The sequence below is a fragment of the Erinaceus europaeus genome, chromosome 1, assembly GCF_950295315.1.
Source record: "Erinaceus europaeus chromosome 1, mEriEur2.1, whole genome shotgun sequence".
Classification (NCBI taxonomy): Eukaryota; Metazoa; Chordata; class Mammalia; order Eulipotyphla; family Erinaceidae; genus Erinaceus; species Erinaceus europaeus.
In genome coordinates this window covers 96,366,983-96,394,928 of record NC_080162.1, presented here as the reverse complement: position 1 = coordinate 96,394,928, position 27,946 = coordinate 96,366,983, and the positions used below count along the sequence as shown (strand labels likewise).

Below are 27,946 nucleotides of genomic sequence, written 5' to 3'. Positions count from 1 at the left end.
GTTTATAATGGTAATCTATGGGAGTAGTGGTGGGGATGAAGACACAGACCTTTGGTTACAGGAGTGGTGAGGAATAAAAGTAAACTATTAATTCCTCAATAAAAAAAAAAAAAGAATTTTGGCCCATACTCCCAGAGGAGGAGAAATTTTAAGGGAAGAAGACCAGAGGAACCATCCCAATCTCCAAAGGGAGGCTGAGGTATCCTGCCCTGCCACTTGAGGAAGACTGGTACTGAAATAAGTGCAGCCTTCACTGTTCCCACCTATGACCATGAGCTTCGAGCTTAGACCACTAGGGAACTAGGGGCTACACAGGTTCTGGTGTTAAATATAAATAAATATATATATATAGTAGAAGTATTATTATTTTATTATATACCCTGGATCCGGTGGATGAAGGGAAATCGTCAATTCTATCTACAGAGTATTTTCAAGAATGGGAGCTACTTTCTCCCATTCTATCTAACCCTTTTCACTACTCTGACACCATTTTCTCAATGTTTTTATCCAACTTCATGCTAGCTATCAAACTCAAGCAAAAACTACCATAGTTATAGCCCCCTAGAAATATACGTAAAATGGACTTCCTGGCTTTCTTCCGCCCTAAGGTCCCTAATCTCATCTGCTCTGTTCCTACTTTTTGGTTCCTGTTTATTAACCATTTTTTATATAGAGAACAAATTTTATTTTACTCTCTTAATAAATACAAATTATCCATTTGGAAATAGTTTATTAAGTGGTACTATATTCATCTAATGCAGTAAGGGATAGACATTTAAAATCATTTTACATATAAATGTATGCTAGATTCCCTGAAGGAACTGGTTTTATAATTAAATACTTGGGAGTTCTCCCTGTCCTATTCGACAACGATGAGGCAGATCTCAATGGCCTCTACCAACAACCTTACAAAGTAATAAAGCCCTGGGCTTTAGGTCCCTCCTCCTTCCTCTCCTATATCTCTCAGCTTTGATTTCCAGGAAGAATGGCAACTCCAACTGAACCAAAGGGATAGCCATCAGCAATGTGCCATACAGAGGTTCGATGGGTCAGCAAGAATTTTCTTACCCCGATGGTCAACCCAAGATTCTTACCACCATGACATGCTCTGTGATGAAGAGGAGGATGTGCTTGGGGTCTGCTGAGAACATGCCATTGTGCAACTTTTCCACCAGCTTCTGGGTGAAGTGAGAGATATTTGCAAGTGAAGGAGCAGTAGCAGCATCTGCATTTGACTGAGGCTCTTTGCTACCTGAAGGGTTGAGAGAAGAACACAGTGAGGAACTAGAGCAACTAAGTTGGAGAAGTCAACAAAGTCTGAATGGCCATCTTCTCCACAACAGAACCCAAGGTCGTCTAGGTAACCAGGCATGGTAACTCACGGTGAAGTCTCTACTCACACACAAAAGTCTATGGTTCCAGGGCTGGGTGGTAGCACATCTGGTTATGCACAAGGACCTGAGTTCCCTACCTTGCAAGGGTGGGGGGGAAGCTTCACAAGTGGTGAAGCAAGTACTGCAGATGTCTCTTTGTCTCTTTCTTTCTCTTACCCACTGCTCCTCTCAATTCCCTTCTGTCCTATCAAATAAAAAGGAAGAAGGAAAAAAAGGACAGCCAGAAGTGATGGATTCATTGTGCAGGCATCAAGCCCCAGTAATAACTCTGGTGACAAAAAAAAAGACTATGGCTCTGACTATGGTCTCTTACACACAAGAGGTTCCTAATGAACATATTATTAATTCACAATAAAATGATCTTATATAATCTAGTTGGTGTTATAAACCAAATAAGAAGATGACAAGGGAGGGAAAGCATTTCTTCCAGTGATCATTAAAATAAATGGAGGAGAACTGAAGGTATAAGGCAAATGAGAAGACTGTCGTGGTGGTCCAAGGCCTCCCTGCTATATGTTTATCTCATATGCTATATGAGATAAAGCTATAATGTCAATGGTCAGTCCATGCTCACCAACACAGCACCCACTGTACTCATACACAGATGTGATGCCATGAGCTAATTCATCTGATGACTCTGAGTAATCTCTGGTAGTCCTCACTCACGTGCCCCTGGCACCCACCAGCAGTCACATAACATTCAGTGATAGAGCCAACACCAGAACTGGGACTATCAAGCTCATGTTAACCTTCACTCTATTCCAGTCTACCACACAGCAGACATGCCACCAAAGTTAAGGACTGGGGGCGGGCACAATGGGTTAAGCTCACATGGCATGATAGCACAAGGGCAGGCAAAAGGATCCCGGTTCAAGTCCCTAGCTCCCCACCTGAAGGGGGGGTCGCTTCACAATAAGTGAAGCCAGTCTGCAGGTGTCTATCTTTCTCTTCCTGCCTCTGAGTTCCCCTCCTCTCTCCATTTCTCTCTGTCCTATCCAACAATAGCAAGGGCAACAAGGGCAATAAAGATGTGGATAATGGCCTGCAGGAGCAGTAGATGTGTAGTACAGGCACCAATCCCCAGCAATAAGACTGGGGGCAAAAAAAAGTCAAGATCCTTTGTAAGGTGGGGCAAGGGTAGTTCAGAGATGAGTCATTAAGGATTCCATGGCTCAGCTCAGGAACCACGGAAAGAAACTGTTCCACTGACTTGGAACTAACATTGAACACAGCTACAACCCGAATTTCTTAGGGGCAATGGCAGTATCTTCATCCAGGTTCATTCCTTTAAGCACCACCTGGTGTGCTCAAGCACAGGTGATTAAGATATTGAGCAAAAGAATATTAAATTCCAGTTAAGAAACTGACTCCCTTCGTGCAAGGAGGGCACCATTCTAAGGGAAATAAAGGAAAAGCAATTTCAGCTCAGAGGACAGGAGACATTTTTCTGTGTGTCCCAACAGTGGAAGTTGAGTCTTGGGAAATCAGTAAGCATGCCTACTCTGGGGCCTGCAGACAGGGTCAGTGAGCAACTACTATGGCTGTGTGAGTTATTTATGCTCAGCCAGGGAACAGCTTCACGACTGCTAAAGCACCCTACAGTTCCACGGCCCAGTCCTCCTCTAGGAGTTGGGATTGGTAAGCAGCATTGTTCTGGTTTTCCTACTCAACAGGCAACAATTTTGTGTCGTAAACGGTGGAGAGCAAGTCACTCCCACTCACCTCTAAGCATCAGCGTGTCTCCTCCATTCTTCACGTGAAATATCTCCATAGTGGAAAGCAAAACCTCAGACTGAAAGTCTCGCTTCTGCTGACAGGTGACGTTGTCTGGAGCAGCCTAGGAGCACACTGAGATTGAGCCTGCAGCCACACCATCATGTCCACTCAGGCTGTACCTGATCCCCCCTACCTGGCCAGTATGCTGATATCACTGCTGCTGGGAGTGTGGGAAGCCAACAGCTCACAACTGCCTCTTTTTCCTGGATTTTACCTCTGCTGACCAAGGCATATAGGAGGCTACACCCATTCTCAAGATGAAGAAACAAATGGGGAAAACCCATCACCAATGACCTTCTAGAAAGCGTCTCATGATGGGGGTCAATTCTGAGTTGCAACTATCAGTGCTACGACTGAGATCATCTCCTGGCTAGCTTTTCCCCATCTTCCTTCACATTCATTCTCTGCTTCCCCTGAATGGACCCCCAATCAACTGTACAAAACCTCTGATTCTGGTTCTACTTCCAGTAACCCAGTAGAACACTTCTCATTTTTTTAAAAACCAATCCACACCTTTTAAAATTTTTTAATTTGATATGCTTTGTTATAGAATAATGCATTTTTAATTAGTAATTTAATAATGATCAATAAGATTGTGGGGTGAGAGGAGTACAATTCCATACAATTCCCACCACCAGAATTCCATATGCCCTTCCCTCCACTAGAAAGGTCCCTAGTCTTTATCCCTATGGGAGTATGAACCAAAGAGATGGACTGCTGGCTCTGTCTAGGCCTGCACTTCCAGGGGGGGATTAACTACCATCACATCACTGCAGACCTTGAAGATGTTTCTGATCCAAAGTCAGCGGGCACTGACAGGCCAAGGGAAGCTCTTGTGAAGGATCACCCACTTAGGTCTCCCTGTGGACACCTCAACTTTAATATGCCTATGTCCTTCCAGTGCCCCCTATACACTACTAATTATTGGACAGAGACAGAAATTGAGAAGGAAGTGGGAGATAGGGAGGGGAAAAGACAAGAGATACCTGTAGCCCTACTTCACCACTTGTGAAGCTTCCCCTCTACAGGTGGGGACCAGGTCCTTGATCACTGTTATGTGGGCACTTAATTAGGTGCACCACTGCCTGGCCCCAGATTCTTTCCCCTACCCTTTCTTTTCCTTTTTTTTTCTTTTCCTTTTTTCTTCTTTCTTTTCTTTTTTGCTAGCAGAGTTATCACTGGGTTCAGTGTCTGCATGACTTCAGGGTTCCTGGAGGATATTTACTTATTTATTTATTTATTTACTTACTTACTTATGTTTAGATAGAGAAAGAGGTAGAGAGAGAAAGTGAAAAAGACCTCAGGACAAAAGTTTCCTTCACTGTGGTGGGAACAGGATCAAACCTTGGCTATACATATGGCAAAACAGTGCACTATCCAAATAAACTATTTCACTAGCCCTATTTATTTTTAATAGAGGGTGAGAAACAGTGAGAGACAGAGAAGAAGAAAGAAGCAGAGAGGAGAAGCATTTGCAGCATAGTTCCCCTACCATTCATGAAGCTTTCACCTTGTAGGAGCTTAAGCCCAGGTCCTTAGGCATGGATATATGTGCACTCTGCCAGGTGAACCACTGCCCAGCCCTCCAGATTCGTTTCATTTTATAAAATGTTTTTTCACATTTATTTAATTATTTATTTATTATAAAGAGACAGAGAGAAACTGAGAGGAAGGGGGAGACAGAGAGGGAAAGAGACAAACATCCACAGCCCTGCTTCACCACTTGTGAAGCTTTCCCCCTGCAGGTGGAGATGAGAGGCTTGAACTTGGGTCCTTGCACACTGTGATGCGTATGCTTAACCAGGTGTGCCACCACCTGGCCTCTCCAGATTTGTTTCTAAGACACGTTCCATTCTTTCCAACCCACCTCTAGGAGCACCTCCAGGGGCAGCCACTGCTTGGGGCTGGAGGCTGAGAACAAGAGCTCCTTCAAGAGTTGCTGCATAAACTCCCTCAGCTGCTTCCGGGTTGGATGCAACTTGAGCGGAGACTGGAGAGCCTCTGTGGTACTGTCCTCTTCAGCCTCAGCTTCAGCGTTGCTGATATTCAGGGTGGATTCGGCCAGGATTCCCTCAAAGACAAGAGAGCCCCAATGTGAAAGGTCTACTCTTCCTCAGTGGGCTTCCACATTCACATCTTTTGTTAAAATATTTTATTTATTTATTTATTTATTTATTTATTTATTTATGAGAAAGACAGGAGGAGAGAAAGAACCAGACATCACTCTGGTACATATGCTGCTGGGAACTGAACTCGGAAACTCATGCTTGAGAGTCCAATGCTTTATGTATTGCACCATGTTCCAGACCACATCCACCTCTTAGGCAGCATGAGATTCCCATCAAACCAATAACACCTCATAAGGAAACTGAGGGTCTGAGAATATAGAAAACTTTCCATGCTCTCACCACACAAAGGTAATTTTAAGCCTGAGATGGGTAGGTCTTATGGAAAGAAGCTAAGCTCAGAGCAAAAGAGATTTTGCAGAGCTTAGTTATAAATCTAGGATATATCCTGCACAAGTTACTTCTGTTCTTAGAGCCAGAGTGCCCCACCATTCAAATGGAGCTCACAACAGTATATGAGAACACAATGTAAGAATAGTGGTCATGACAAGACACAATCCCAGGTGGGAGGGTGGTGGCACACGTGGTTAAGTACTAAACACAAAGACTCACACAAGGATCTGGGTTCTAAACCCCAGGTCCCCAAGTAAAGGGTAGACATGGTGAAGCAGGTCTGTAGGTGTCTATCTTTCTCTCTCCTTCTGCCTATCCCCCTCCCACTCAATTTCTTTCTGTCCTGTAACACACAAAAAAAATTTTTTTTAATGGCCTCCGGGAGCAGTGAATTCATAGTGCTGGCACTAAGCCCCAGCAATAACACTGGAGGCAATAAATAAAGTCACAGTCTCTGACATGTGATCAAGGGGTTCCTACACTCTGTGGGGGGTTCCCACATTTACTTCCTGCAACATTCTGTAACCAGACAGGTAAAAAGAGGAAGAAGTTGCATTTTATCCAGTCCTGGTATCCCCAAAGTGTCTTAGCCTTCACATTCTTACTTTTTTTTTTTTTTGCCACCAGGATTATCTCTGGGGCTTAGTGCCTTATCAGTGAATCCACTGTTCCCATCACACTGCCTTTTCCCTCCCTCTTTCTTTCTTTTTCCTTGTGAGAGAGGCAAAGAGAAATTGAGAGGGAACAGGAAGATAGAGTGGGAAAGAGAGATATCTGCGCCACTGCTCTACCACTTAGGAAGCTTCCCCCCACTGGAGGCTTGAACCCAAGTCTTGGCGCATGGTAATGTGTGAGTTCTACCTGGTGTGGCACTGCTAGACACTACTTTCGTACATATAAAAACATCAAGAGTTAAAACAGGAGGGTCACTGGCTCATTTACATGAAGAGGATAGAGAGAGAGGCCAAATGATATACCCAAGGACATTCAACAGGGACTCCTGACTCCAGATCCCTGAACCTTTCCTGCCTGCTCATCTGTTGGCAACCTCCCTTTGCTCATTCATAAAATTAATGCAGCCATCCTTAATTAAGCCATAAAATGAATTTAATGGCACCGAGGGAGATGGTGACTGCACTAATTAGCTCCAGGCAGCCTTGACTGGGAAGATGCCATCAAATTCATAGCAAAGAGAAACCTTTTGGCCACCAGTCATCTGCATGAAGAGGGTCTGTTGTGTGTGTTGTATAACAAAGGCTTTTTGGAGAAGACTTAGAGCTGGAAGAAGAAAAACATGCATGGAGCTAGGAGCCTCAGATTTAGAGTCTGGAGCCCAGCACAGATTTGGCTCTTTCTCAGTGGTCTGGGGAGGTACTTTTGGGCCAGGCACTCCCCCAGGCAGGAAGTGTTGAGCAATTGAGGAGGAAGAGGCTTGGGTCAGAGTGTGCTCTGGGCTGTGACTGGCAGTGAGCTGGAACCCTGACTGGAGAGAAGGCAAGCCTGCTGGCCTGCTGATATGGGGACTGAGCTGGGGGTGCGCAAAGACTCAGGCCTCAGACATCAGGACCCAGTCCTCATCCCTCAGTGCTGTCTTCCTTTGTTCCTTATTTCATCTGATATTTAAATTTTTTTTAGACATTTACTCATAAACGCGGTGATACAATTTTCCATCTTATTTTATGATGCTTATTTTTTCCATTTTGACTGGAAAGAGAGAAACTGAGAGGGCAGGAAGAGATCGAGAGACAGACAGACAGACACCTACAGACCTGCTTCAAGCCACTTGTGAAGCATCCCTGCTGCAGAAGGGGAATGGGGGACTTGAATCCAGGTCCTTGTGTATAGTACTATGTGAGCTTAACTGGGTTAAGCCCCACACAGCCCCCTTGCATTTGATTTTTTTATTCATACTTTTCTTTTTTTTATTTTATTTTTTTAATATTTATTTATTTATTTTCCCTTTTTGTTGCCCTTGTTGTTTTTTATTGTTGTTATTGATGCCATCATTGTTGGATAGGACAGAGAGAAATGGAGAAACGAAGGGATGACAGAATGTGGAAGAGAAAGATAGACACCTGCAGACCTGCTTCACCACCTGTGAAACCACTCCCCTGCAGATGGGGAGCTGGGGGCTTGAACCGGGATCCTTACGCTGCTCCTTGAGCTTCATGCCATGTGTGCTTAACCCGCTGCGCTACCGCCCAACTCCCTACTCATACTTTTCTAATGTTACCTTACTTGAACTCATGAAACCATGTCATCCTTTTTGCAATTCTTTATATTTAGTTCTTTAATCCCAACCAGTTGTTCTCATATTTCATTTGATCATTGACTTGTATTTCAAATGAATGGTAATGAAAAAGACACAGTGAGTTTTAGGTGAGAAGATGAGATTCAAATCTTGGTTCTGCTGCCTATGAATCACAGCGTATTTCATTCTCCCAATGTTTTTGTGAGCTAGATCTTAACACCATATTAAGCCCAGGGAAGGAACAGTACACTTCACCTCTCTGACTCTGGCTTAACCCTTGTTAACACTGGCTGCATAGGTGTTTCTGAATGGTATGAAAATCACCAGGCTTAAAACTGGCGTAGGTGTTAAGTAGATAGAGGCTATACTTCTAGAAAAGATTAGCTAGGGGTTGGGTGATGATGTGCCTGGCTGAGTGCACACATTACACTGTACAAGGAGACAAGTTCAAGCTTCCAGTCCCCACCTGTAGGGGAAGAGCTTTACGAGTGAGTGGTGAAGTAGTATTGCAGGTTTCTCTCTGTCTTTCTCTCTCTCTATCACCCCTTTCCCTCTTGATTTCTGGCTGTCTCTATCCAGTAAATAAAGATAATAAAAAAATTTTAAACAGATTAGCTAAAAGTAAGTTCATTCACTCTGGTGTTTAGCAAATAATGATGGAGCAATGGCATGTACTATCTAAAACCTATTTCTCACTGTCTTCTAACCTGTTTCTTTAGCTGCAGTAATGTATTTGTAAACAGGTGTTACCAGCTCAAACTTCCTGTCTGGATCTCAGCTTCCTACTCTACAAGGTGGGAATGACAAGGCTTTCTGTTCTTCTTCATTCTGTATCAGCCCTTTTCTCCTTAACCTGATTTCAGCTCTGAAATGCTGCCACCCACCCCACCACCTTAAATTCCCACACATCCCTAACTAGGCTCCCCCTTGGCCTTTTGGAACAGGCTGTCAGTCTCACAACACTCCCCACCTATAACTCTTTCTCAGCTCTCATATGAATACCTGGTCCTTCAGATACAGTGGTCTCTCTGCCTGTTCTCTCAGCCTCAGCCTCAGCCTACCTAGCTCTAAGCTGGCCCTCTGAAAATTCTCCAAAGTGAGGCCTACAAACATGTAAGGGTCCTGTGAGCAAAGCACTGAGCAGGATACTCATGCAGTGCTGTCCCTCTGCCATCTAGATTTCCAGGGAAGGGGTCTGTCGTTTTGCAATAATGTGTGCCCAACCCATATAGAATTGGGTTTGACATACATCAAATTTCTCATTGCTGAAGTTACTAAGGACTCAAATAATCATTGCATCTCAGAGCTAAAACTAGCCTCAACTTGCCTCTCAGCAAAGAGAAGAAAAACTACCAAAGTTGTTTACGTAATGTTTGGGGCATACTGTTATACTGTCTTATTTGTAGAGAAGTTTTGCTTTTATTCTTTGGAAGATGACTTTTATCCCCTGCTTTTGCTTAGGCTTGGTAGCAGCATGTCCTACCTTGTGGGCTTCTATGGGAAAAGTGACTATGGCCAAGGTCTGGAGGAACTCGGGGGTCCGCCAGGCTGGATCTTGGGGGTAGGTGCTGTGCACCAGGCTGAGGAACTGCAGCAGGCTGGCAGGGAAAGTGCGTTCCCAGGCACCATCTTCAGAACCTGTGGAGGGCTGAGAACACAACTGATGAAGAGGTAGTGCAAAGGAGCATGATTGGGAGTGGAAGTAGAACCAGAGGAACTGAAATCTAGAGAGAAGACCTTAGAAGACTCTCAGTAAGACACCATATTGCAAGACCTACAGCTCTGGTTTAGCAAGGGATGCTGGTCATCTCTTGGGGAAATTGAGTTTAACATGTACAAGTATTATCCTAAATGTTACATGCCTTCTTTTCTCACTTCACAATCCTCTCAGATAGATTTTAGGTTTAGTCTTATCTTCTAGGAAAACAGAAGTATAGAAAGATGAAGTAGCTTATCAAAAGATATCCAGTGGGTAAAGGGAGTATCCAGAAATTGAACTAGGGTAGGGAATTATGACTATAAAATCTTTTTTTTATTTTTTATATTTATTTATTTTTCCTTTTTGTTGTCCTTGTTTTTTATTGTTGTTGTAGTTATTGTTGTTGTTGTTATTGATGTCATCATTGTTAGATAGGACAGAGAGAAATGGAGAGAGGAGGGGAAGACAGAGAGGGGGAGAGAAAGACAGACACTTGCAGACCTGCTTCATCGCTTGTGAAGTGACTCCCCTGAAGGTGGGAACCCAGGGGTTTGAAGCGGGATCCTTACGCTGGTCCTTGCACTTTGCTCCATGATGACCATAAAATCTACCTTCACTATAGCACCTTTGTATAATTAGAAAAGGCTTCTGATGGAGTCGGGCGGTAGCACAGTGGGTTAAGCACACATGGTGCAAAGCGCAAGGACCAGTGTAAGAATCCCGGTTTGAACCCTGGCTCCCCATCTGCAGGGGAGTTGCTTCACAGGCGGTGAAGCAGATTTGCAGGTGTCTATCTTTCTCTCCCCCTCTCTGTCTTCCCCTTCTCTCTCCATTTCTCTCTGTCCTATTCAACAACAATTACAGCAATAACAACAACAATAATAATCACAACAATAAAACAACAAGGGCAACAAAAGGGAATAAATAAATAAATAATTTTTAAAAAACTAAAAAAGAAAAAGCTTCTGTGTTCAAGAAACTGCCAGCCAGAGACAACTCCAATTTTCCATAGCCTAGTACTAATAGTCTCTGCTTAAAGCCTGCCCTGACTCAGACCTACAAAAACTGTTTGGGGTTAGCAGGACTTTGAGGAGCCCCTTCTCCACCAGCCAGGAGTCTAGAATAAAGTATTTTGTACTGAACTAACACTCAAAACCCTGAGGACACTAGGTACAGATCTGCCCCTACATCATAACTTAATCTCACTCACACAGCTGAGTGTCCACCTCAAATCCTAGCTATATATTAATACTGTGGTAGAGCCCAGCTATATTAACTAACCACATATGGCCACTCTATCCAGAGTCTGATCACAACCCTCAATGTGTCCAGCTGCTGTCTGAGGTTCCAGAGGTTCTATTCTTCCCACAATAGCATGAAACTTGAAAATCAGCCAACCTAAAATTTCAGACTCATTCCCTACACATCCAGACCAACAACTAAGACTGAGCGGCCATCAGCATACTCTGATCATCAATATATCAGCAGGTGAACATGGGAGTTGGCCCTTTTTTTCACCCAGTTATTCAACCCTAGCTCCTCTTATCTGTGAATTCTTCATTCCCCCGCACCCCAATCTGCTAAAACCCTGACCAAATACACATGGATTTGAAAATTCTGTTTTCCAAGTAGCTATAGAGCACCTGAACCTGTTTCACATGGGAAACACAAAGCTACATGGAAACTTAAAGGCAATATGCATGTGGAAATTAGGGAGGGGAGATGAAAATCTCATTTATAGGATGTGGTGAGCATTTGGGATGGGATAAGTACAAAGGCAGAGACTGCTTTGGATGTTACCCTGACTTCTCTGCCAGGTTCTTACAACCAGTTCAATCCTCAGCACCCAGGCACAATACCCAGAACCACTATCAGTCAGAGCTGCACAGTGCTGTCTATCTGATTAGATAGACAGATAGATAGATAGATAGACAGACAAGTTGTCTTCCCCAACTTTAGTTGGTACATAGTTTTCTGTCCTAAGACAGAAAACCTCACAAGACTATAAAATTAGAACTAGTGAAAAGAGTCCATTGCTTAAAGGAACAGAAAGTAAATGTCTTCAGGAAAGAATGCATCTACTTCACTGGGCACATTTGGGCTGGGCTTTCCACTGTGCACCTAAATCTTTACTAGCCTCCTCTATCACCATTCTGAATTACACTTGCTATTTACCATCCAAACTCATCTTCCAATCCAAACCTTCTCCTAGAAAACGGCTCTCACCTGGATCATGGTGGCTTTCAGCATTTCCAAGAGTAGCAGGGCACCTTCAGTGCACAGTCCAACTCGAAGGATCTCCTCCCTGTGGTGCTTCTGCAGGAGCCACTGAAACATGGCATCCAAGCTGTCCTGAAAGACGAATCAGAAGCTGTAAAGAAATCTGCAATGATAGGTCCAAGGGAAAGGCAAAAACAAGACAGTAGCAGCTTCTGTGGCTAACCCAAAGGCAGAATCCAACCCAATAGTCACTGCATCAAATTGAACTCTCTAGTTCATTTGAATTCTCAAAGTCCTGATAAGTGGCAAATGCAAAGACTCCTGGGCAAGTGCAGATCAGAGCAGGCCTGGGATTGACAGGTAGGGTGATCTGGCTTTGCCTTTTTGAAACCTACATTTAAGCAAGTTACAAGCCTCTTGGCAGTTCAGTTTCCTTCTTTCTGAAATGAAACTTATATTATCCAACCCGTGGGATTGTTACAAATATCAAGTGAAATAACCCAGGTCCCTAACTCTCAGGAAGTATTTGATCCCTGCCATTCATTCTCAAAGAGACAAAAATACATGACTTGATAAACTTATTGGAGTCCATCAAGAAGTTTATTTTTCAATTAGTTCTACAACACTATTAGTATATTTTGGTTCTGATTGTCAAGTACAAGGAAATACAAGAAAGTTTTTTTTTTTTAGCTTTCTATTTGCATAGGCATACCCCATGTGCTCAACTCAACTAAGACCAAGAAGTCCATTCTCAATGTGCTATTTGCAGAGTGCCCGGGAAGGTGGCTAAAAGGCGGGGTCTATCCCTAGCACTGCAAAAACAGTATCATCTGTTTTCCATCTACACCATGCCTCGGCCTCGCGTGAGCTTAATGTGCAGCTTGACGATACAAGAATCCAGCATGAAGCCCAGCCAGTCTATCTTGGCGTTACTCTCGATCGCACCCTGTCATTTCACGAACATCTCATAAAAACTGCAGCAAAGGTGGGAGCGAGAAATAACATCATTGCAAGACTGGCCAGCTCCTCATGGGGCACAAGCGCTTCCACACTACAATCATCATCTCTGGCATTATGCTATTCCACTGCAGAATACAGTGCCCCAGTATGGTTCCGTAGCCCCCATGTCCACTTGGTCGATTCCAAATTATATTCCTCCATGAGGATAATTTCTGGAACCATCCGTTCCACCCCGGTTCCATGGCTGCCAGTTCTTAGCAACATCGCCCCGCCAGATATTCGTTGGGATGCGGCATCATCTAAGTTCATTTCCCACGTCTATGCTCGACCGGACCTGCCAATATACGCGGATATCTTCGCCCACCCTGTCCAACGCTTGACGTCTCGTCATCCAATCTGGTCTCCTATGCCTACACTGAACTTCTCTGTTCCAGACTCTTGGAAACAGAGTTGGCAGTCAGCTGAGGTAAAGAACAAACACCTCATCACAGACCCCTGCAAGCATCAACCCGGCTTTGACCTAGCACGTTATGACTGGGCCCTCCTCAATCGCTATCGAACAGGCCATGGCCGGTGTGCCGCTATGTTCCATCGCTGGGGAGCCAGAGATGACCCAAACTGCCCCTGCGGCTACAGACAGACTATGACCCACATAGTCAACGACTGCCACCTCTCCAGATTCAAAGGAGGTCTCGAAACTCTACATTAGGCTCAACCTGACGCTGTTGACTGGCTACGGAAGAAGGGCAAACACTAGAAGAAGAAGGCAGGGTCTATACTTGAGTTGCTCGTATCTAAGGAGAAGAGTGAACCTGTCAGGTGAAGATGAAGCACACAGGAGACCTTCAGAAGGTCTGTGTAGGCGATGGCATCTGCGCTGAGTACAGAGTGAGAACTCTCACCAGATAGGTGACAGTGGAACAAAACTCATTCAAGACACAGGCAGGAGAGCATGAGGCAGCTCGTTTTATTGGGGAAGTGACACAGAAAGTTCACTCTGAAAGGCAGGCAAGCAATGCAGCCAGTTGGAAAGATAAGCTAGGTACCCAAAGGTGACCGGACTGGATACCACAGGAGTAAGAGTTGTGAACAAGGAGCTGTGGTGCCAGTGAGGTAGTGAGCAACTGAAAAATTTATGAGAAAGTAAATACAGTGAGCACAGATGCATCTTGCATAAATGCGACCTAGGAAGTGTAACAGAGTAGTAACCAGGAGTGTTCAAGCATGTGAGTCTAAAAGGCAGTTTCAGGCTTGATGTGAGAGTTTATGGCATGCACACTTGCTCTATGAAGGAAGAGGCAGTAGGAAGGATGATGCTGAAAATAAAGAAGAAAGAAGAGGAAGGCAGAGTGAAGCCACTTAGGAAATGAGTGGAGAGATTCAAGTCAGCTCGGGAAGGCTGCCCTTGTCCAGCAACAGTGTTCAGAAGGTGAAGAAAAGAATCATGGGGTTGGGTGGTAGTACACCTAATTGAGTGCATGTTATGGTCTGCCAGGACCTGGGTTCAAGCCCCCAGTCCCCACCTGCAGGGGAAAAGCTTTGCAAGTGTTGAAATTGTGCTGCAGGTTTGTCTGTCTATCTATCTATCTATCTATCTATCTATCTATCTATCTATTTATCTATCTATCTATTTATCCACTCCTCTCAATGTCTGGCTGTTTCTATCCAATCAATAAAGATAGTATTTTTTTTTAAAAAAAAAAAAGAGTTATAAGAAAAGGACAGTGGCATAAACAGGATGTTGACGGTACAGTACTATGGTAACTGTCCCCTCATGGACAGCCCCACTAGGAGGTAAGTCAACAGGGTAAAGGGCAGCCTTGGAGCAGAATTTTCAATAGCAAGTCAGGTTCATGCTAGAATGCATGGGGGGTAGCAGGGCAGTAGCAAAGGAAATGGACATGTCTGTTTCTGAAGGCAACACATCTGTGGCAGCCATAGTTTGCCACCACCACCACCACCACCACCCCAAAAAAAAGAAAGCACTGCCACTGTCATGAATTTTTGACCAGCTATTTCAAGGTTTTTCTCTAGAAGGAGAAAAATCTTGAAAGTGGGACTGTTAAAAACAGAGACCTGCCTCCAGAGGGTCCACTTCATGAGTGGTGAAGCAGGTCTACAGGTGCTTTTCTTTCTCTCTCCCTCTCTAACTTCCCCTCCCATCTCAATTTCTTTCTGTCCTAATGAATGAAATGAAAATTAATTAATTAATTAAAAGGAAAAAGTTGCTGACTGAAACTGTGGCTTCGTAGTGCCAACACTGAGCCCCAGCAATAACCCTGGAGGGAGGGAGGGAGGGAGGGAGGGAGGGAGGGAGGGTAAGAGGGAGGGAGACAGAGAGAAAGAGAGAGAGAAAGAAAGGAGAGAGAGAAGAAGAAGAATAGTAACCTGTAGACTGTGAGGTGGTTCAGTGGATATACTCTCAGGCAAGATGTCCTGAGTTTGATCCTTGGCATCCTATGAGTCAGAGTGATGCTATGGTCCTCTCTCCCTCTTTCGCTCCTTCTCCTTAGTCAATAAATAAACTGTGTGTGTGTGTTTCGTGTGTGTGTGTGTGTGTGAGAGAGAGAGAGAGAGAGACAGAGACAGAGAGAGAATGGAGGAAACACTCATGTGCTACTGGAAGACCAGAGGTGTCCAGGGTAATAATCCAAGGGTATGTGAAGAGCTACCCAAGGGCTTGTATTGCTAATGAAGGCAGTGGTTTATAACAGGAGATGGAAGAAGTGCAGAGAGCTAAGGGCAATGCTACTGCATGAAGCTCTAAAAGACATGGCAAGAGGTGAATGCTAGGGAACTTCCTTGGTCACGTGGAATCTGAAAAGCAAGCATTATCACTCCACCCTGGGGTCAGGCTGAGACCTACTTTAGGCCCATCTGTCAGTTCTGTAAGTGGCGTCTGTAGGAAGAAGGTGGACACGATGAGGTAGACTTCTGGAATGTGAACATGGTGGGCCAGAAAATTATTCAAGACCCGGAACCCAGGAAGCAGGAAGGGGCTCTGTTCAGGCGTGGGAGGTTGGCTCTTCAGGTTATCTGTCAATCAAGTGGAGAGGACACAAGTGAGAATGACTGCTACTGCTTCTGGTCAAGATGGGGCCTGGGAACTCGTGCAGTTGTGAGCATGATGAGGTAGCAGCCCACCTCCAAGAACTGGATGCAAACTCACTCACCCATGACAATGTCCACACCCTCAGAGCTGTGTTCCACCCAGGATCCTGCAGATAGGCCATCTTTAAATCGCCCACGGAGGGAGGGGGTTGACAAAAAGTACAGCAGCAGCTTCAGTCCTAGCACAGTTGTGCTGGGATGCATGTGACCCTGCACAAGTAGCAGGAACCAGTCAGGCCCTAGGCTCAGGAACATCTCTTCCTTTGACCTGGGGGACAATGAATACAATAAATGATCTCTCAGTCCACCAGCAAAGGACATATCCAGAAAAGATTATTAATATCCAGCTTCACTAGTCACCTAGGGAATGCAGGTTAAGGTTAACGCTTGCCTAATACTAAAGTGAAACACATGCCACATTTTAAAGAAATTTTTAAATGAAATACTGGCAAGAGTGTAGCAATATGACCTTTTCAACCAATGGTGTTGGGGAAACTGGACAGTTAGGCAAAATCAATAAAATTAAACCAATAAAATTAGATTGCTCTCCAATTCCATGTACAAAACTAAATTCAAAACAGAATAAATACCTGGACACAAGACCTGAAACCCTAAAATCCATAGAGTTGACATAAATGAGATGTGAAAAGATGTCATGGGAGACTTGACTCTAACCATAAGTGAAATGGAGCATGGATAAACAACTGGGACTATGCTAGCTTATAAAAACTTCTGTACATCAAAAGATGGTGTGGGCACTGAGCTAGGAGTCAAGAGACTATCCTCTATTCTAGTTCTACTTGCAATATTAACTAGCTAATCAGCTGTTAGTTAGCATGTTCAGGTAATTTCCCTCCATGATGAAGATGCTGGTTAGAGGTGATAGCGCTAATGGTGGTGGTTCTTCTTCTTCTTCTAGCGTTTGCCCTTCTTCCGTAGCCAGTCAACAGCATCAGGTTGAGCCTGATGTAAAGTTTCGAGACCTCCTTTGAATCTGGAGAGGTGGCAGTCGTTGACTATGTGGGTCATAGTCTGTCTGTAGCCACAGGGGCAGTTTGGGTCCCCAGCGATGGAACATAGCGGCGCACCGGCCATGGCCTGTTTGATAGCGATTGAGGAGAGCCCAATCATAACGTGCTAGGTCAAAGCCGGGTTGACGCTTGCAGGGGTCTGTGATGAGGTGTTTGTTCTTTACCTCAGCTGACTGCCAGCTCTGTTTCCAAGAGACTGGAACAGAGAAGTTCAGTGTAGGCGTAGGGGACCAGATTGGGTGACGAGACGTCAAGCGTTGGACAGGGTGGGCGAAGATATCCGTGTATATTGGCAGGTCCGGTCGAGCATAGACGTAGGAAATGAACTTAGATGATGCCGCATCCCGACAACTATCTGGCGGGGCGATGTTGCTAAGAACTGGCAGCCATGGAACCGGGGTGGAACGGATGGTTCCAGAAATTATCCTCATGGAGGAATATAATTTGGAATCGACCAAGTGGACATGGGGGCTACGGAACCATACCGGGGCACAGTATTCTGCAGTGGAATAGCATAATGCCAGAGATGATGATCGTAGTGTGGAAGCGATCGCGCTCCATGAGGAGCTGGCCAGTCTTGCAATGATGTGATTCCTCGCGCCCACCTTTGCTGCAGTTTTTATGAGATGTTCGTGAAATGACAGAGTGCGATCGAGAGTAACGCCAAGATAGACTGGCTGGGCTTCATGCCGGGTGGTGGTGGTAATAACTGCAGTTATTTTAGAGAGCATTTCTAGCATCCCGGGGATGCTTAGGGCTATCTCTGAACTTACTAATAGTATGGCATATTAATTTCCATCTCTGGTAGGTATTGCTTTTGTCCTCCTACAGATAAGTTGATGAGGAGCATAGAAGTCTTAAGTAGTCTCTTGTTGTCCCTGGGTATAAATCTGGGCTTTAAACTAGATGCCAGAGCCCAGGTCCTTACATTTCATATTTCATTCCCTTTCAAAAAACATAGAGGGAGGCGTGGAATAAGCTCACAGATAAGGCATTTTCCTGTTTTACCATGTTTCAATTTTATGAACATAAAGACAAGATAATAGAGAACGGCTGGTAAATTTTTAAGTACTACTTGCAAAACTTGTTATACTGAGGGAGTAACTCCCCAGTCTCTCTCCTTCCTCTCCCCAACACACACATACACACACACACACACACACACACACACACACACACACTAAAAGGTCAGCTCAGCAGAGCGAGGCTTTGGATTGATCTGTGCACAGATCTGGCACACAGGAATCAATATAAATAGTTGTTGAGTATATGACTCTAGAGTTGGAAGTAAAGCAAGTAAACTGTGGGAGAGAGTTAATGAAATTTTACAATTATACATTGTTTTAAATGTTAACTGAAGCCAGATAGTGCTTTTCTCCAATTTGTAAAAAAGAACGAGATAACTAACAGTAACTAGCAGAAAGAACTGGCAAACCCTCTCCTTGATAGATATTATTTAGGATAGTCATTTCTCCATCTTTTTGTCTGCCAAGTACAGGACATCAAAACCACTAGTTGTCACAACTGCCAAAACAATAGCAATTACACTATAGTGATGGTGACAAAAGAAATTGATTGCAATTATACTAAATCTGTTTCAAGTTATCATGCCCATTTAACATGTGCATCAGAATATCTCAGGGCAAGGTCTGCTTTATAGGGTGAAGAAAATACCATTTTCTTTCTGACTACTGTAGGAAATGCACTCTAGAATACTGACTCAGAAATGCTAAACTTTTCAATAAGAAAAGGTTTTAATACCTCACCCTATATTAGGCAACCTCATGCCAAATTACTCTTCCTGGAGCTACTTACTCAGAGGACAAATGAAGTTGAGAAGAAGATATTATACTCAGCATCATCTCCAGTAACTGGTTTCTGAGCCAGATTGTCTTTCCAGATGTTTGGCTTCCAGCTACAAAGAAGGAAATTTAGGTTGAGAGAAAACGGATGAAAAGAGACATAATCTTTGCTGCAGTAAGCAATCACAGTCACCAAATGCTTCACTCACTCAGGAATTGGGACATGGGTGGAACTTGAAATTTTGACATTTAGTGTCAAGCTACAGTATGATGCTTCAAAAGCATTTCAGGAAATGTTGCTAAAATTCCTTTGAACTAAGACAGATTTTAATTCTACCCTCTACCCTCCAAAATCCTGAAACTGATAAAATCAAATTTGTCTTTCAATTGGAGAATTTTAAAAGTATACAGACAGCAAAATTTTATTAAGTACCTACTACATGCTTTGTATAAGGCATTGGGAACAGAGTGGTGAGAACTTAGGTCTTTAGTCTCAGTTCTTGCTCTCAATATGTCTCCCAGTGAGGCCTTTAACATGCCCATATTGTACTAACAAGGGAGTTATATTAAGGGGTATATAAATCTAGAAGAAACTTTGCTTCTGAAATATTACTTAGTCTTAAAGGACATGTTAATACTCTTATCAGAATGTATTTCATTAGCTAAACATTTTAGAATGAAGTTTATAAAGAAGGAAGGGTGGCTAATTTCACTGTTGGCCCATTTTCCTTCCATCCATCCATCCATCCATCCATCCATCCATTCATCCATCCCCATGAATGATGATTATTTTAAAAATCAATTCAGGGCAGAGATACTATTGCAAAAAACAAAAACAAACAAACAAAAAAAACCAGAATTAACCAAACAACTTGAAGAAGTAGCTTGAGTCAGATTTCCCTCTATTTGTATTCTGCCCCTATCTTCAAGTAAAATCCTAATCTTCCTAAACCTCACTTAGTTCATCTGAAAAATGGCAACTATAATTCCTACTTTTCAGGCTTGAACCTAAGTAATGATATCCAAGACAGTATCTAATAGGTAACATTTTATATCTGCCCTGTGCAATACAGTTACTACTGGTCTCATGTAGTCATTGAGCACTTGAGTATGGCAAGATTTTAAATTTAATTAATTAAAATTCAGTTTCAAACAGTCCCATGTGGCTGGAGATTCCCCATCTTGGGCAGGTCAACTGGAAGACTAAAGACAAAATGGTCAGCAACTATTTCCTTCATATTTTCCCTCATAGAAGGAATCTAGAATATGGCATCACTGTTATTCTGCATCTGGCTGCAGGGAAAGTTACTCACAAAAACAAGCCACAAACCTGAATATTCGAGTGAGCCCAAGGGGCTTAAAAATACAGAGGAGAGGCTGAAGGATGGCACACCTTATGAGCTCAAGCTCACACATTACCATGCTTGAGGACCTAGATTTAAGCCCTTGAACCCCACCTGTAAGGTAGAAGCTTGACAGTCAGTGGAACAGTGCTGCAGCAGCTCTCTGCTTTTTATTCTCCCCCCTCCCCTCTCTCTGGAAAGACAAGAGAAAGAGGAGGGGAACAGATACGGGAAATGGTCTCCATGCAGGCACTGAGCCTCAGAAATAACTCTGGTGGAAAAATGCAAAAAGGGAGGCCTAGTGATGGGGCACCTGGTTGAGTGCACATGGTACAATGCACAAGGACCCGGGTTCAAGTCCCCGGTCCTTACCTGCAGAGGGAAAGCTTTGTAGTGAAGCAGTGCTGCTGGTGTTTCTCTCTCCCTCTCTATCTCCCCCTTCCCTCTCAATTTCTGGCTGTTTCTATCCAATAAATAAAGATAATAAAAAGTAAATTAAAAGATTTTTTTCATTTTTTTATATTTATTTTTCCCTTTTTGTTTCCCTTGTTTTTTTATTGTTGTTGTAATTATTGTTATTGTTGCTGATGATGTCGTTGTTGTTGGATAGGGGAGAGACAGAAACCTACAGACCTGCTTGTGAAGTGATTTCCCCTGCAAGTGGGGAGCCGGGGCTCAAACCGGGATCCTTACGCCAGTCCTTGCTAAAAAGATGTTTTTTTAAAACAAAAGAAAAATGCAAAAAGGTTTCTTATCTGGTCTGGTAGAGTTGGAACTGGCTATTGCTCTGTGGGGTGGTTAGGGAGTGGAATGAAAAGGGAAGGCATTCCTGCAGAGGAAACAAACATATACAAAGCATGGATGGTGGAAAGCCCAGCACACATTAGGACTTGCAAGTGTGTCAGAATGCTAACGTTGGGGCTCACTGGGGCAGCAAGGATGGGAGAACTCAACCAGCAAGTATCTAGTCTAGAGCATGAAGGATCTCGCCTACTGGTCTATAGAGAACATAATTGATTCCTGGAGACCAATTCCGGGTATTAGAGGAAGAAAATACAATTTGCCTGGATTTGTGACCTGCACCATAAAACTATGCTGACTGTCCATGACTGTCCATGACTCTTCCTTAATCTCACCCTCCCCCACTGTATGAAATGGCCCCATAACATGTTTCTCTGAAAAACATCTTGAGAGTCACCATACTACCTTCAGACTGGCATCTGGGAACCATCTTCACACCAGGTGCAGAAGGATCCAGAGCTCCATCCAAACAGATCTGCCTCTCATTCACTGAGGAAGGCTTGAGGGTATACACCACAAACAGCCCAATTCTTAGAGGAAAGAGAGAAGGAAACACTCTATTACAAGCTTAACCTGTGTTTGCAAAAGGTTTTCTACACTGATTGACCAAAATGTAGCATCAAGGGGAGGCTTAAGGGAAGTCACATTATTTTGGGATCAGAACGTTTCTAAAGATTTGTAAAAATCTGTCAGGGTTAACATATAAAGTGAAACAAATTGTTGACTAATTATGAACCTAAAGGCTGGAATAGTGCAAATGAAGAGTTGGGGGGTCTCCGTTTTGTAGATAGCTAGTCGGCATATTTTAGTTATATTCCAAAGGGCCTATGGCTATACTAGTTGTTTTTTTTCTTTCCCCTGAGCCTGAAATCTGATATGCAGGTGTATCCAAGTTATTGTCTGGACAGATGATGTTATGGCTGGAAAAAGGACCAAAGAGCTAGCTAAAGGGAAGAGAGTAGCTCCCAAATAAGGGAAGAAGCTTTGATTCCCCAGAACCCTGCCCCAATAGGGAAAGAGAGAGGCAGGCTGGGAGTATGGATTGAACTGTCAATGCCCATGTTCAGCAGGGAAGCAATTACAGAAGCTAGACCTTCTACCTTCTGCATCCCACAATGACCTTGGGTCTATACTCCCAGAGGGTTAAAGAATAGGAAAGCTATCAAAGGAGGGAAGGGGATATGGAGTATTGGTGGTAGGAATTGGGTAGAGTTGTGTCGCTCTTATCCTATGGTTTTGTCAGTGTTTCCTTTTTATAAATAAAATAATAATAAAAAAAATCGGTCAGGGGTCATAAGAGCAGTTAACTTTTGCCCTGTTCTCTACTGAATATCAAAGAGGGGCAGTGGTGAACATGAAATGGATAAATATCATGCCAGCTGGGACTGTCCTTTGGGAAGTGTGCAGATGGCAAGCTTACTGAGTCAACAGTAGTGAGGATGGAAATTCCTTTCTTTTTTTATAAAGACAGAAAATAATGGAAATGGAGAGATTAAGAGAGACCATTACACCAAAGCTTCCTCCAGTGTGGTAGTAGGAGTTGGAATTGAACCTGGGTCATGCATATGAAAAAGCATCATACTATCCAGGTGAGCTATTTTGCCAACCCTGGAAATTCTTAAATGACTGGCAGGCGCAGGAGATGTGTTGGAATACCAGGAACCAGTACCAAGCCCAGCAAACCCACCTCTCGCCTCAACTCTTAGTTCTAAGCAGAACTCTCTAGAAGGAAATAGAATATGACACTACCCTGAAAAGTAGTGACTCTGGGTTGGATGTAAGCAGGAGAGATATGGGGTCTCTCTTCCCTCACAAAACAGTCCTGTGGTCCTGCCCTTCCCCCAGTAAGCCTGAGGCAATACCTGAGCAAGTCCTGGATATTGAAGTGGCCCCTCAGCTGAAAGTCCAGGATGGTAATGATGGTGGGGATCTTGGAGGGGGTGAGGCTTGGCTCATTGAAGAGGAAAATGAGCTTGGGTATAAGCTGTGCTTGATGAGCAACTTCAGCATTGCGGGGTCCTTCCCTGGTGAGCCCAGGAGAGAAGCAATAAAAGCTTTTACTGGAATGAACCAAATTTGCTATGTTTTTTGTTAGAAAGGTTTCCCAGGCTGGGCTCACTCCATGGTCCTCGGACTCCAATGTTCTCTTGGCAACTCTTCAAAATTCTGTCAGACACCCATTGAATATGTGTCTGCCGAGTGCCAGAGTCACTGGGGGATGCCTCCCTTTGCCATTCTACCGCCAGCCCCCGGAACCTGCCTTCAAAGACATTTATTGCCCTCAATTATTGACGTTTAAGTTCCAAGCCTCAGGGAAAACTAATGCTGGTCTCAGAAAACTCAGAACAAAAACAGCAGACTTGTGTGTGACCACTGAGCACTTCCCAACAGCCAGGAGCATGGGCCCTTCAGGAGCCTGTCTGGGTGTGTGCTCTTCCTGCCCACCCCAAACCACAAAGTGGATTAATAGGCTGCTGAGAGTCAAAGGGGAAAAAAAGACAAGATTCAAGCATCCACAGCCCCCTCCTTAGGGTTATCACAAATCCAATTTCCAGTAAATTCTACTCCCCTGGATTAAAAAAAAAAAATCTTCCAGGATGAATGTTCATGTTTTTAGAAAACAAGAGGTAGAGAAAGTGGAAAGTGGTGATGGAAAATAAAAGATGGAGGAGGGTAAGATGAGTGGATTCCTCCATTAGGAGTTTAAAAATGAGAAGAGTTCCATATGCGGCTAACCAAAAGAGGCAGAGCCAAACCAGTTCTATATGTCACAACTCTGGCTCAACAGGGGACAGGTGCGTTCATGCGTCTGTGAATTCCTGCCATCTCTTGTCCTCTTTCTTTTCCCAGCTATGAGCTGCCTGGCTTTCTGCATTCTATCTGGAGCTCTGCTTCTCTCAACTTCTGGCCCTGAGTACTGAGTATGAAGAGAGTGAGTATCTACAGTAGATACTCTATCTCAACTGACTGAATGGCAAGATGTTTTTTTAAAAAAGCAAGATGTTTTAAAATGCATTCAAACTCTAGCAGGCATTGCTGGTTGCTATACTATCATGACTTAGAAGAAACCAGCTGGGTGTGGTGCACATCTGTGTATAATCGTGTGTGCATGCATGCAAATATCCTAACCCTTGAGGAAGTAGCTAGGTTGATTTGTTGGCTTCCCTGCTCCCTTTTTCCCTTATGCTAATACTTTTCTTTGAAAATAACCTCCTTTTAGCTCCCTCCACCTACTCCAGTGGGGAAGTCATGCTCTGAGCTGTGTCATGTGATCTAAAAGATGGTCTCAGTGAAACCACCCAATGGCAAGGTCCATTCAGTTCTAGGAAACCCTTCCTCTGCTGACTGCGCTTTGTGGAAGAAAACATGGCCAGCTACAGCTGCCTCGCTATCACAGAAGGCCTGCCAAAATGAAGTCGGCAAGGAAAAATGCAGAGACAGCATGACTAATCTCAGGGAGAATGGCAACAAATCTCAGACATACAAACCACATGCTACCATCTCCTCCTACGTTCAACTGTATAAACAATTACAGTTCTTCTTCCTTCCTTTTCTTTTTCCTTTCCCTCTCTTCTTTTTTTCATCCTTCCTCCCTCTCCTCCTTCCTTCCTTCCGTCTTCCCTCCCTCCCTTCCTTCTTTCTGTCACCAGGGTTATCGCTGAAGTTTAGTGCCTGCATGATTACACCACTCCCAGTGGCCTTTTTTTCTTCTTCCTTTTTTTAATATTTATTTATTTTCCCTTTTGTTGCCCCTTTTTTATTGTTGTTGTTATTGATGTCATCGTTATTGGATAGGACAGAGAGAAATAGAGAGAGGAGGGGAAGACACAGAGGGGGAGAGAAAGTCAGACACCTGCAGACCTGCTTCACCACCTGTGAAGGGACTCCCCTGCAGGTAGGGAGCCTGGGGCTGGAACTGGTACCCTTACGCCGGTCCTTGCACTTTGCGCCACATGCGCTTAACCCACTGTGCTACCGCCCAACTCCCTCTTCTTCCTTTTTATTCTTTCCTCTAGAGAATGGGTAAAGGACACAGAGATAAGAGATGCCACAGTACTGCTCCACCACTTGTGAAGCTTCCCCTGACAAATACTTCCACGTGATGACCTGAGGCTCAAATCTGGAGTCTTGCATATAGTACCACGTAAGCCACCTTGCTGATTCCTTCTTCATTTTTTTTTTCCATTTCAAGCCTCCTTGAGCTACAGCTTTATTTTAGTTCATTAAAACCAAAAGAACCCTATCTAATTGAAAAAAAAGTGACTTAAAGCAAACAGAATGGGCTGGGAGGCCAATTGAAACACAAAGAAGTATTGCCTTCATTAGAGTAATTACTGGAGTCACCAAGACCCTGAGAAGATGCCAGTTGCTAGTGTTAGCAGGGTTCTTCCAGAAACTACCACAGGAGACAGCCCTGCTCCATGCTGTGGAGTAGTGAGAAAAACAGGGGTAAGGTTATAGACTAAATATTGGTGCCCATGCCCGTTCATATATGAAAACCTAGCCTTCAGTGCCACAGTACTTTGAGGGGAACCCTTTGGGTGATGTTGAGGTCATGAAGGCAGATGCCTTCAAGAATGAGATTAGTGTATTTACAAAAGAGAAAGGGGGAGAGTCGGGCAGCAGTGCAGTGGGTTAAGTGCAGGTGGCACAAGGACCGAATTAAGGACACTGGTTCGAACCCCCAGCTCCCCATCTGCAGGGGAGTCGCTTCACAAGCAGTGAAGCAGGTCAGCAGGTGTATACCTTTCTCTCCCCCTCTCTGTCTTCCCCTCCTCTTTCCATTTCTCTCTGTCCTCTCCAACAAAGACAACACCAATAACAACAACAATGATAACTACAACAATAAAACAACAAGGGCCACAAAAGGGAATATTTTTTTTTAATGAAGAACAAAAGAGAATGGGAACCTTGGTGGTAGGATAAGTGAGCATATACTTTGGAGAGATGTGAAACTGTACCTCTGAGACAGTAGTTTTGTGAAACAACAGTTTTTCTTTCTTTTTTTTTTTATTTATTTATTCCCTTTTGTTGCCTTGTTGTTTTATTGTTGTTGTCGTTGTTGGATAGGACAGAGAGACATGGAGAGAGGAGGGGAAGACAGAGAGGAGGAGAGAAAGATAGACACCTGCAGACCTGCTTCACCGCCTGTGAAGCGACTCCCCTGCAGGTGGGGAGCCGGGGTTCGAACCGGGATCCTTATGCCGGTCCTTGTGCTTTGCACCTGCGCTTAACCCGCTGCGCTACAGCCCGACTCCCGAAACAACAGTTTTTCAATTAACAATCCATTTGAGTGAGAGAGGGAGTACCCTCGCCCTTCTACCATGTGAAGTTACAAAGAAGACAACCTTCTGTAAAATAGACACTGAGTCATCCACAGTCTTGATCTTAGACTTCCAGCTTCTACAACTGTGAGAAGTGGTTTTTTTTTTTTTATGCTTATAAGTCACCCAGCCTATGATATGTTTGTTATAGTAGTCTCAACAGCCTAAGATAGATGAGCAGCCATGTGGGGATCCAGAACTATAGAGATGAAAGAAGTCACTGGCTACCTGCCTTGCAGTCCCTGTTCTTGGCCAGAAGCCTTTGGTTCTAAGCCCTGGGATGACCAGAACCCAACATACCTTGGTGACCGAAGAATTTCTGCAAGATGAGAAAAGAGGCAAAGCTCTAGGTTGTCTGCAGTATTCATCCAGAGCTGAAAGACAGAACAAAATGCGTGAAACAAAAACATGTATGAAGAAGGGTTTCCAGGCAGTGTGAAACAATGGGGGCGCCAAACACGGTTTGCTCTGTCTGGGATGACTACCACACAATCTGTGGGTTCCAGAATTAGACCAGCTCTCCCAGCAGAACACAGAAAGTTGAGTAAGAAGATCTGAAAGGGAAACTAAAAGCAGGACCTGACCAAATTGTAAGTAGGGCACCAAAGTAAAAGCCCTGTGGTGAGGGGTAGACATGCAGCTTCCTGGGCCAGTGGGGGGTGGGAGTAGGTGGGAGGGATGGGTCACAGTTTTTTGGTGGTGGGAATGTTGTTTATGTACACTCCTAGTAAAATGTAGTCATATAAATCACTAGTTAATTAATACGAGGGGGAAAATTAATTGTATGTCTCAAAGTTTTTCAAAACACAAACTGAATCTTTTTAATATATAGGCTGTGTAATTGATATGCAGACTCTCTCAAAAGCCTAGACCAAGTAGATCAGAAGCAATCAATCGCACAGCTATATACAAGATACTGGGTCCTGTACAGCAAACCCTGACAAAAGGACTTTTCAAAGTTAACCCAATTACCAAATAATGTGATGATAACATTAACTATCGACTGTCTTTTTGAACCCTAAGACAGCAGGAACCTCACATCTCCACTATAGAGCCTCTACTTCCCCCAGTCCTGGAACCATTGGATAGGGTCTACTTTCCCATATGCCTCTCCCAATTCATATCAAATAATATTGCATCTGCTGATCACAACCTAAACAACATGATTGCCACCTCAACATGCTTCACTTCAGACTGTGTCCAGAGACTTCACGTGTGGAATGACAACCCTTCAGCTTCATTACTCGGGTGAGACCTTTCCTTTCATAGTATACTCTAATTCCATCTCAGGTGGTTCACTTTCTAACAAAGTCCCAAAACCTAGATATACACCAGTTTCTGTGAGAGAGAGCATATGTTCACACGTATCCATAAACTACTGCAAAATATATACCTGAAAGCAGAAGTACACTAGAGTTTGCAGTAAGTACCCCCCCTAACACTTCCTCTCCACTATTCTAAGCTTTGGGTCCATGATTGCTTAACAATTTGTTTGGCTTCGTATGTTAACTCTCTTTTCAGTCACCAGGTTCCAGATGCCATCAGGATGCCAGCCAGGCTTCCCTGGACTGAAGACCCCACCAATATGTCCTGGAGCTCCATTTCCCCAGAGACTCAACCTACTAGGGAAAGAGAGAGGCAGACTGGGAGTATGGACCAGTGAACGCCCATGTTCAGTGGGGAAGCAATTACAGAAGCCAGACCTTCTACCTTCTGCAACCCACAATGACCCTGGGTCCATGCTCCCAGAGGGATAGAGAATGGGAAAACTATCA

General features: G+C 43.9%; 1 protein-coding gene across 3 annotated transcripts in view; it reads right to left on the bottom strand.

Moving 5' to 3' along the window:
- Positions 1–27,946, bottom strand: part of WDFY4 (WDFY family member 4) — a 358,549-nt gene that overhangs the window by 195,189 nt on the left and 135,414 nt on the right. The window contains exons 25-35 of one of the 3 annotated variants that reach the window (XM_060191396.1): positions 26,472–26,545; positions 22,710–22,871; positions 21,286–21,377; positions 18,717–18,816; positions 15,933–16,138; positions 15,626–15,795; positions 11,806–11,931; positions 9,364–9,528; positions 5,038–5,241; positions 3,117–3,231; positions 1,095–1,252 (exon numbers count right to left, since the gene is read on the bottom strand). In XM_060191396.1, coding sequence (XP_060047379.1) covers positions 1,095–1,252; positions 3,117–3,231; positions 5,038–5,241; positions 9,364–9,528; positions 11,806–11,931; positions 15,626–15,795; positions 15,933–16,138; positions 18,717–18,816; positions 21,286–21,377; positions 22,710–22,871; positions 26,472–26,545 — 1,572 coding nt within the window. Of the gene's footprint in view, positions 1–1,094; positions 1,253–3,116; positions 3,232–5,037; positions 5,242–9,363; positions 9,529–11,805; positions 11,932–15,625; positions 15,796–15,932; positions 16,139–18,716; positions 18,817–21,103; positions 21,378–22,709; positions 22,872–26,471; positions 26,546–27,946 lie in introns of those variants that run through there. The other 2 variants (XM_060191389.1, XM_060191378.1) reach the window with 2 other exon arrangements.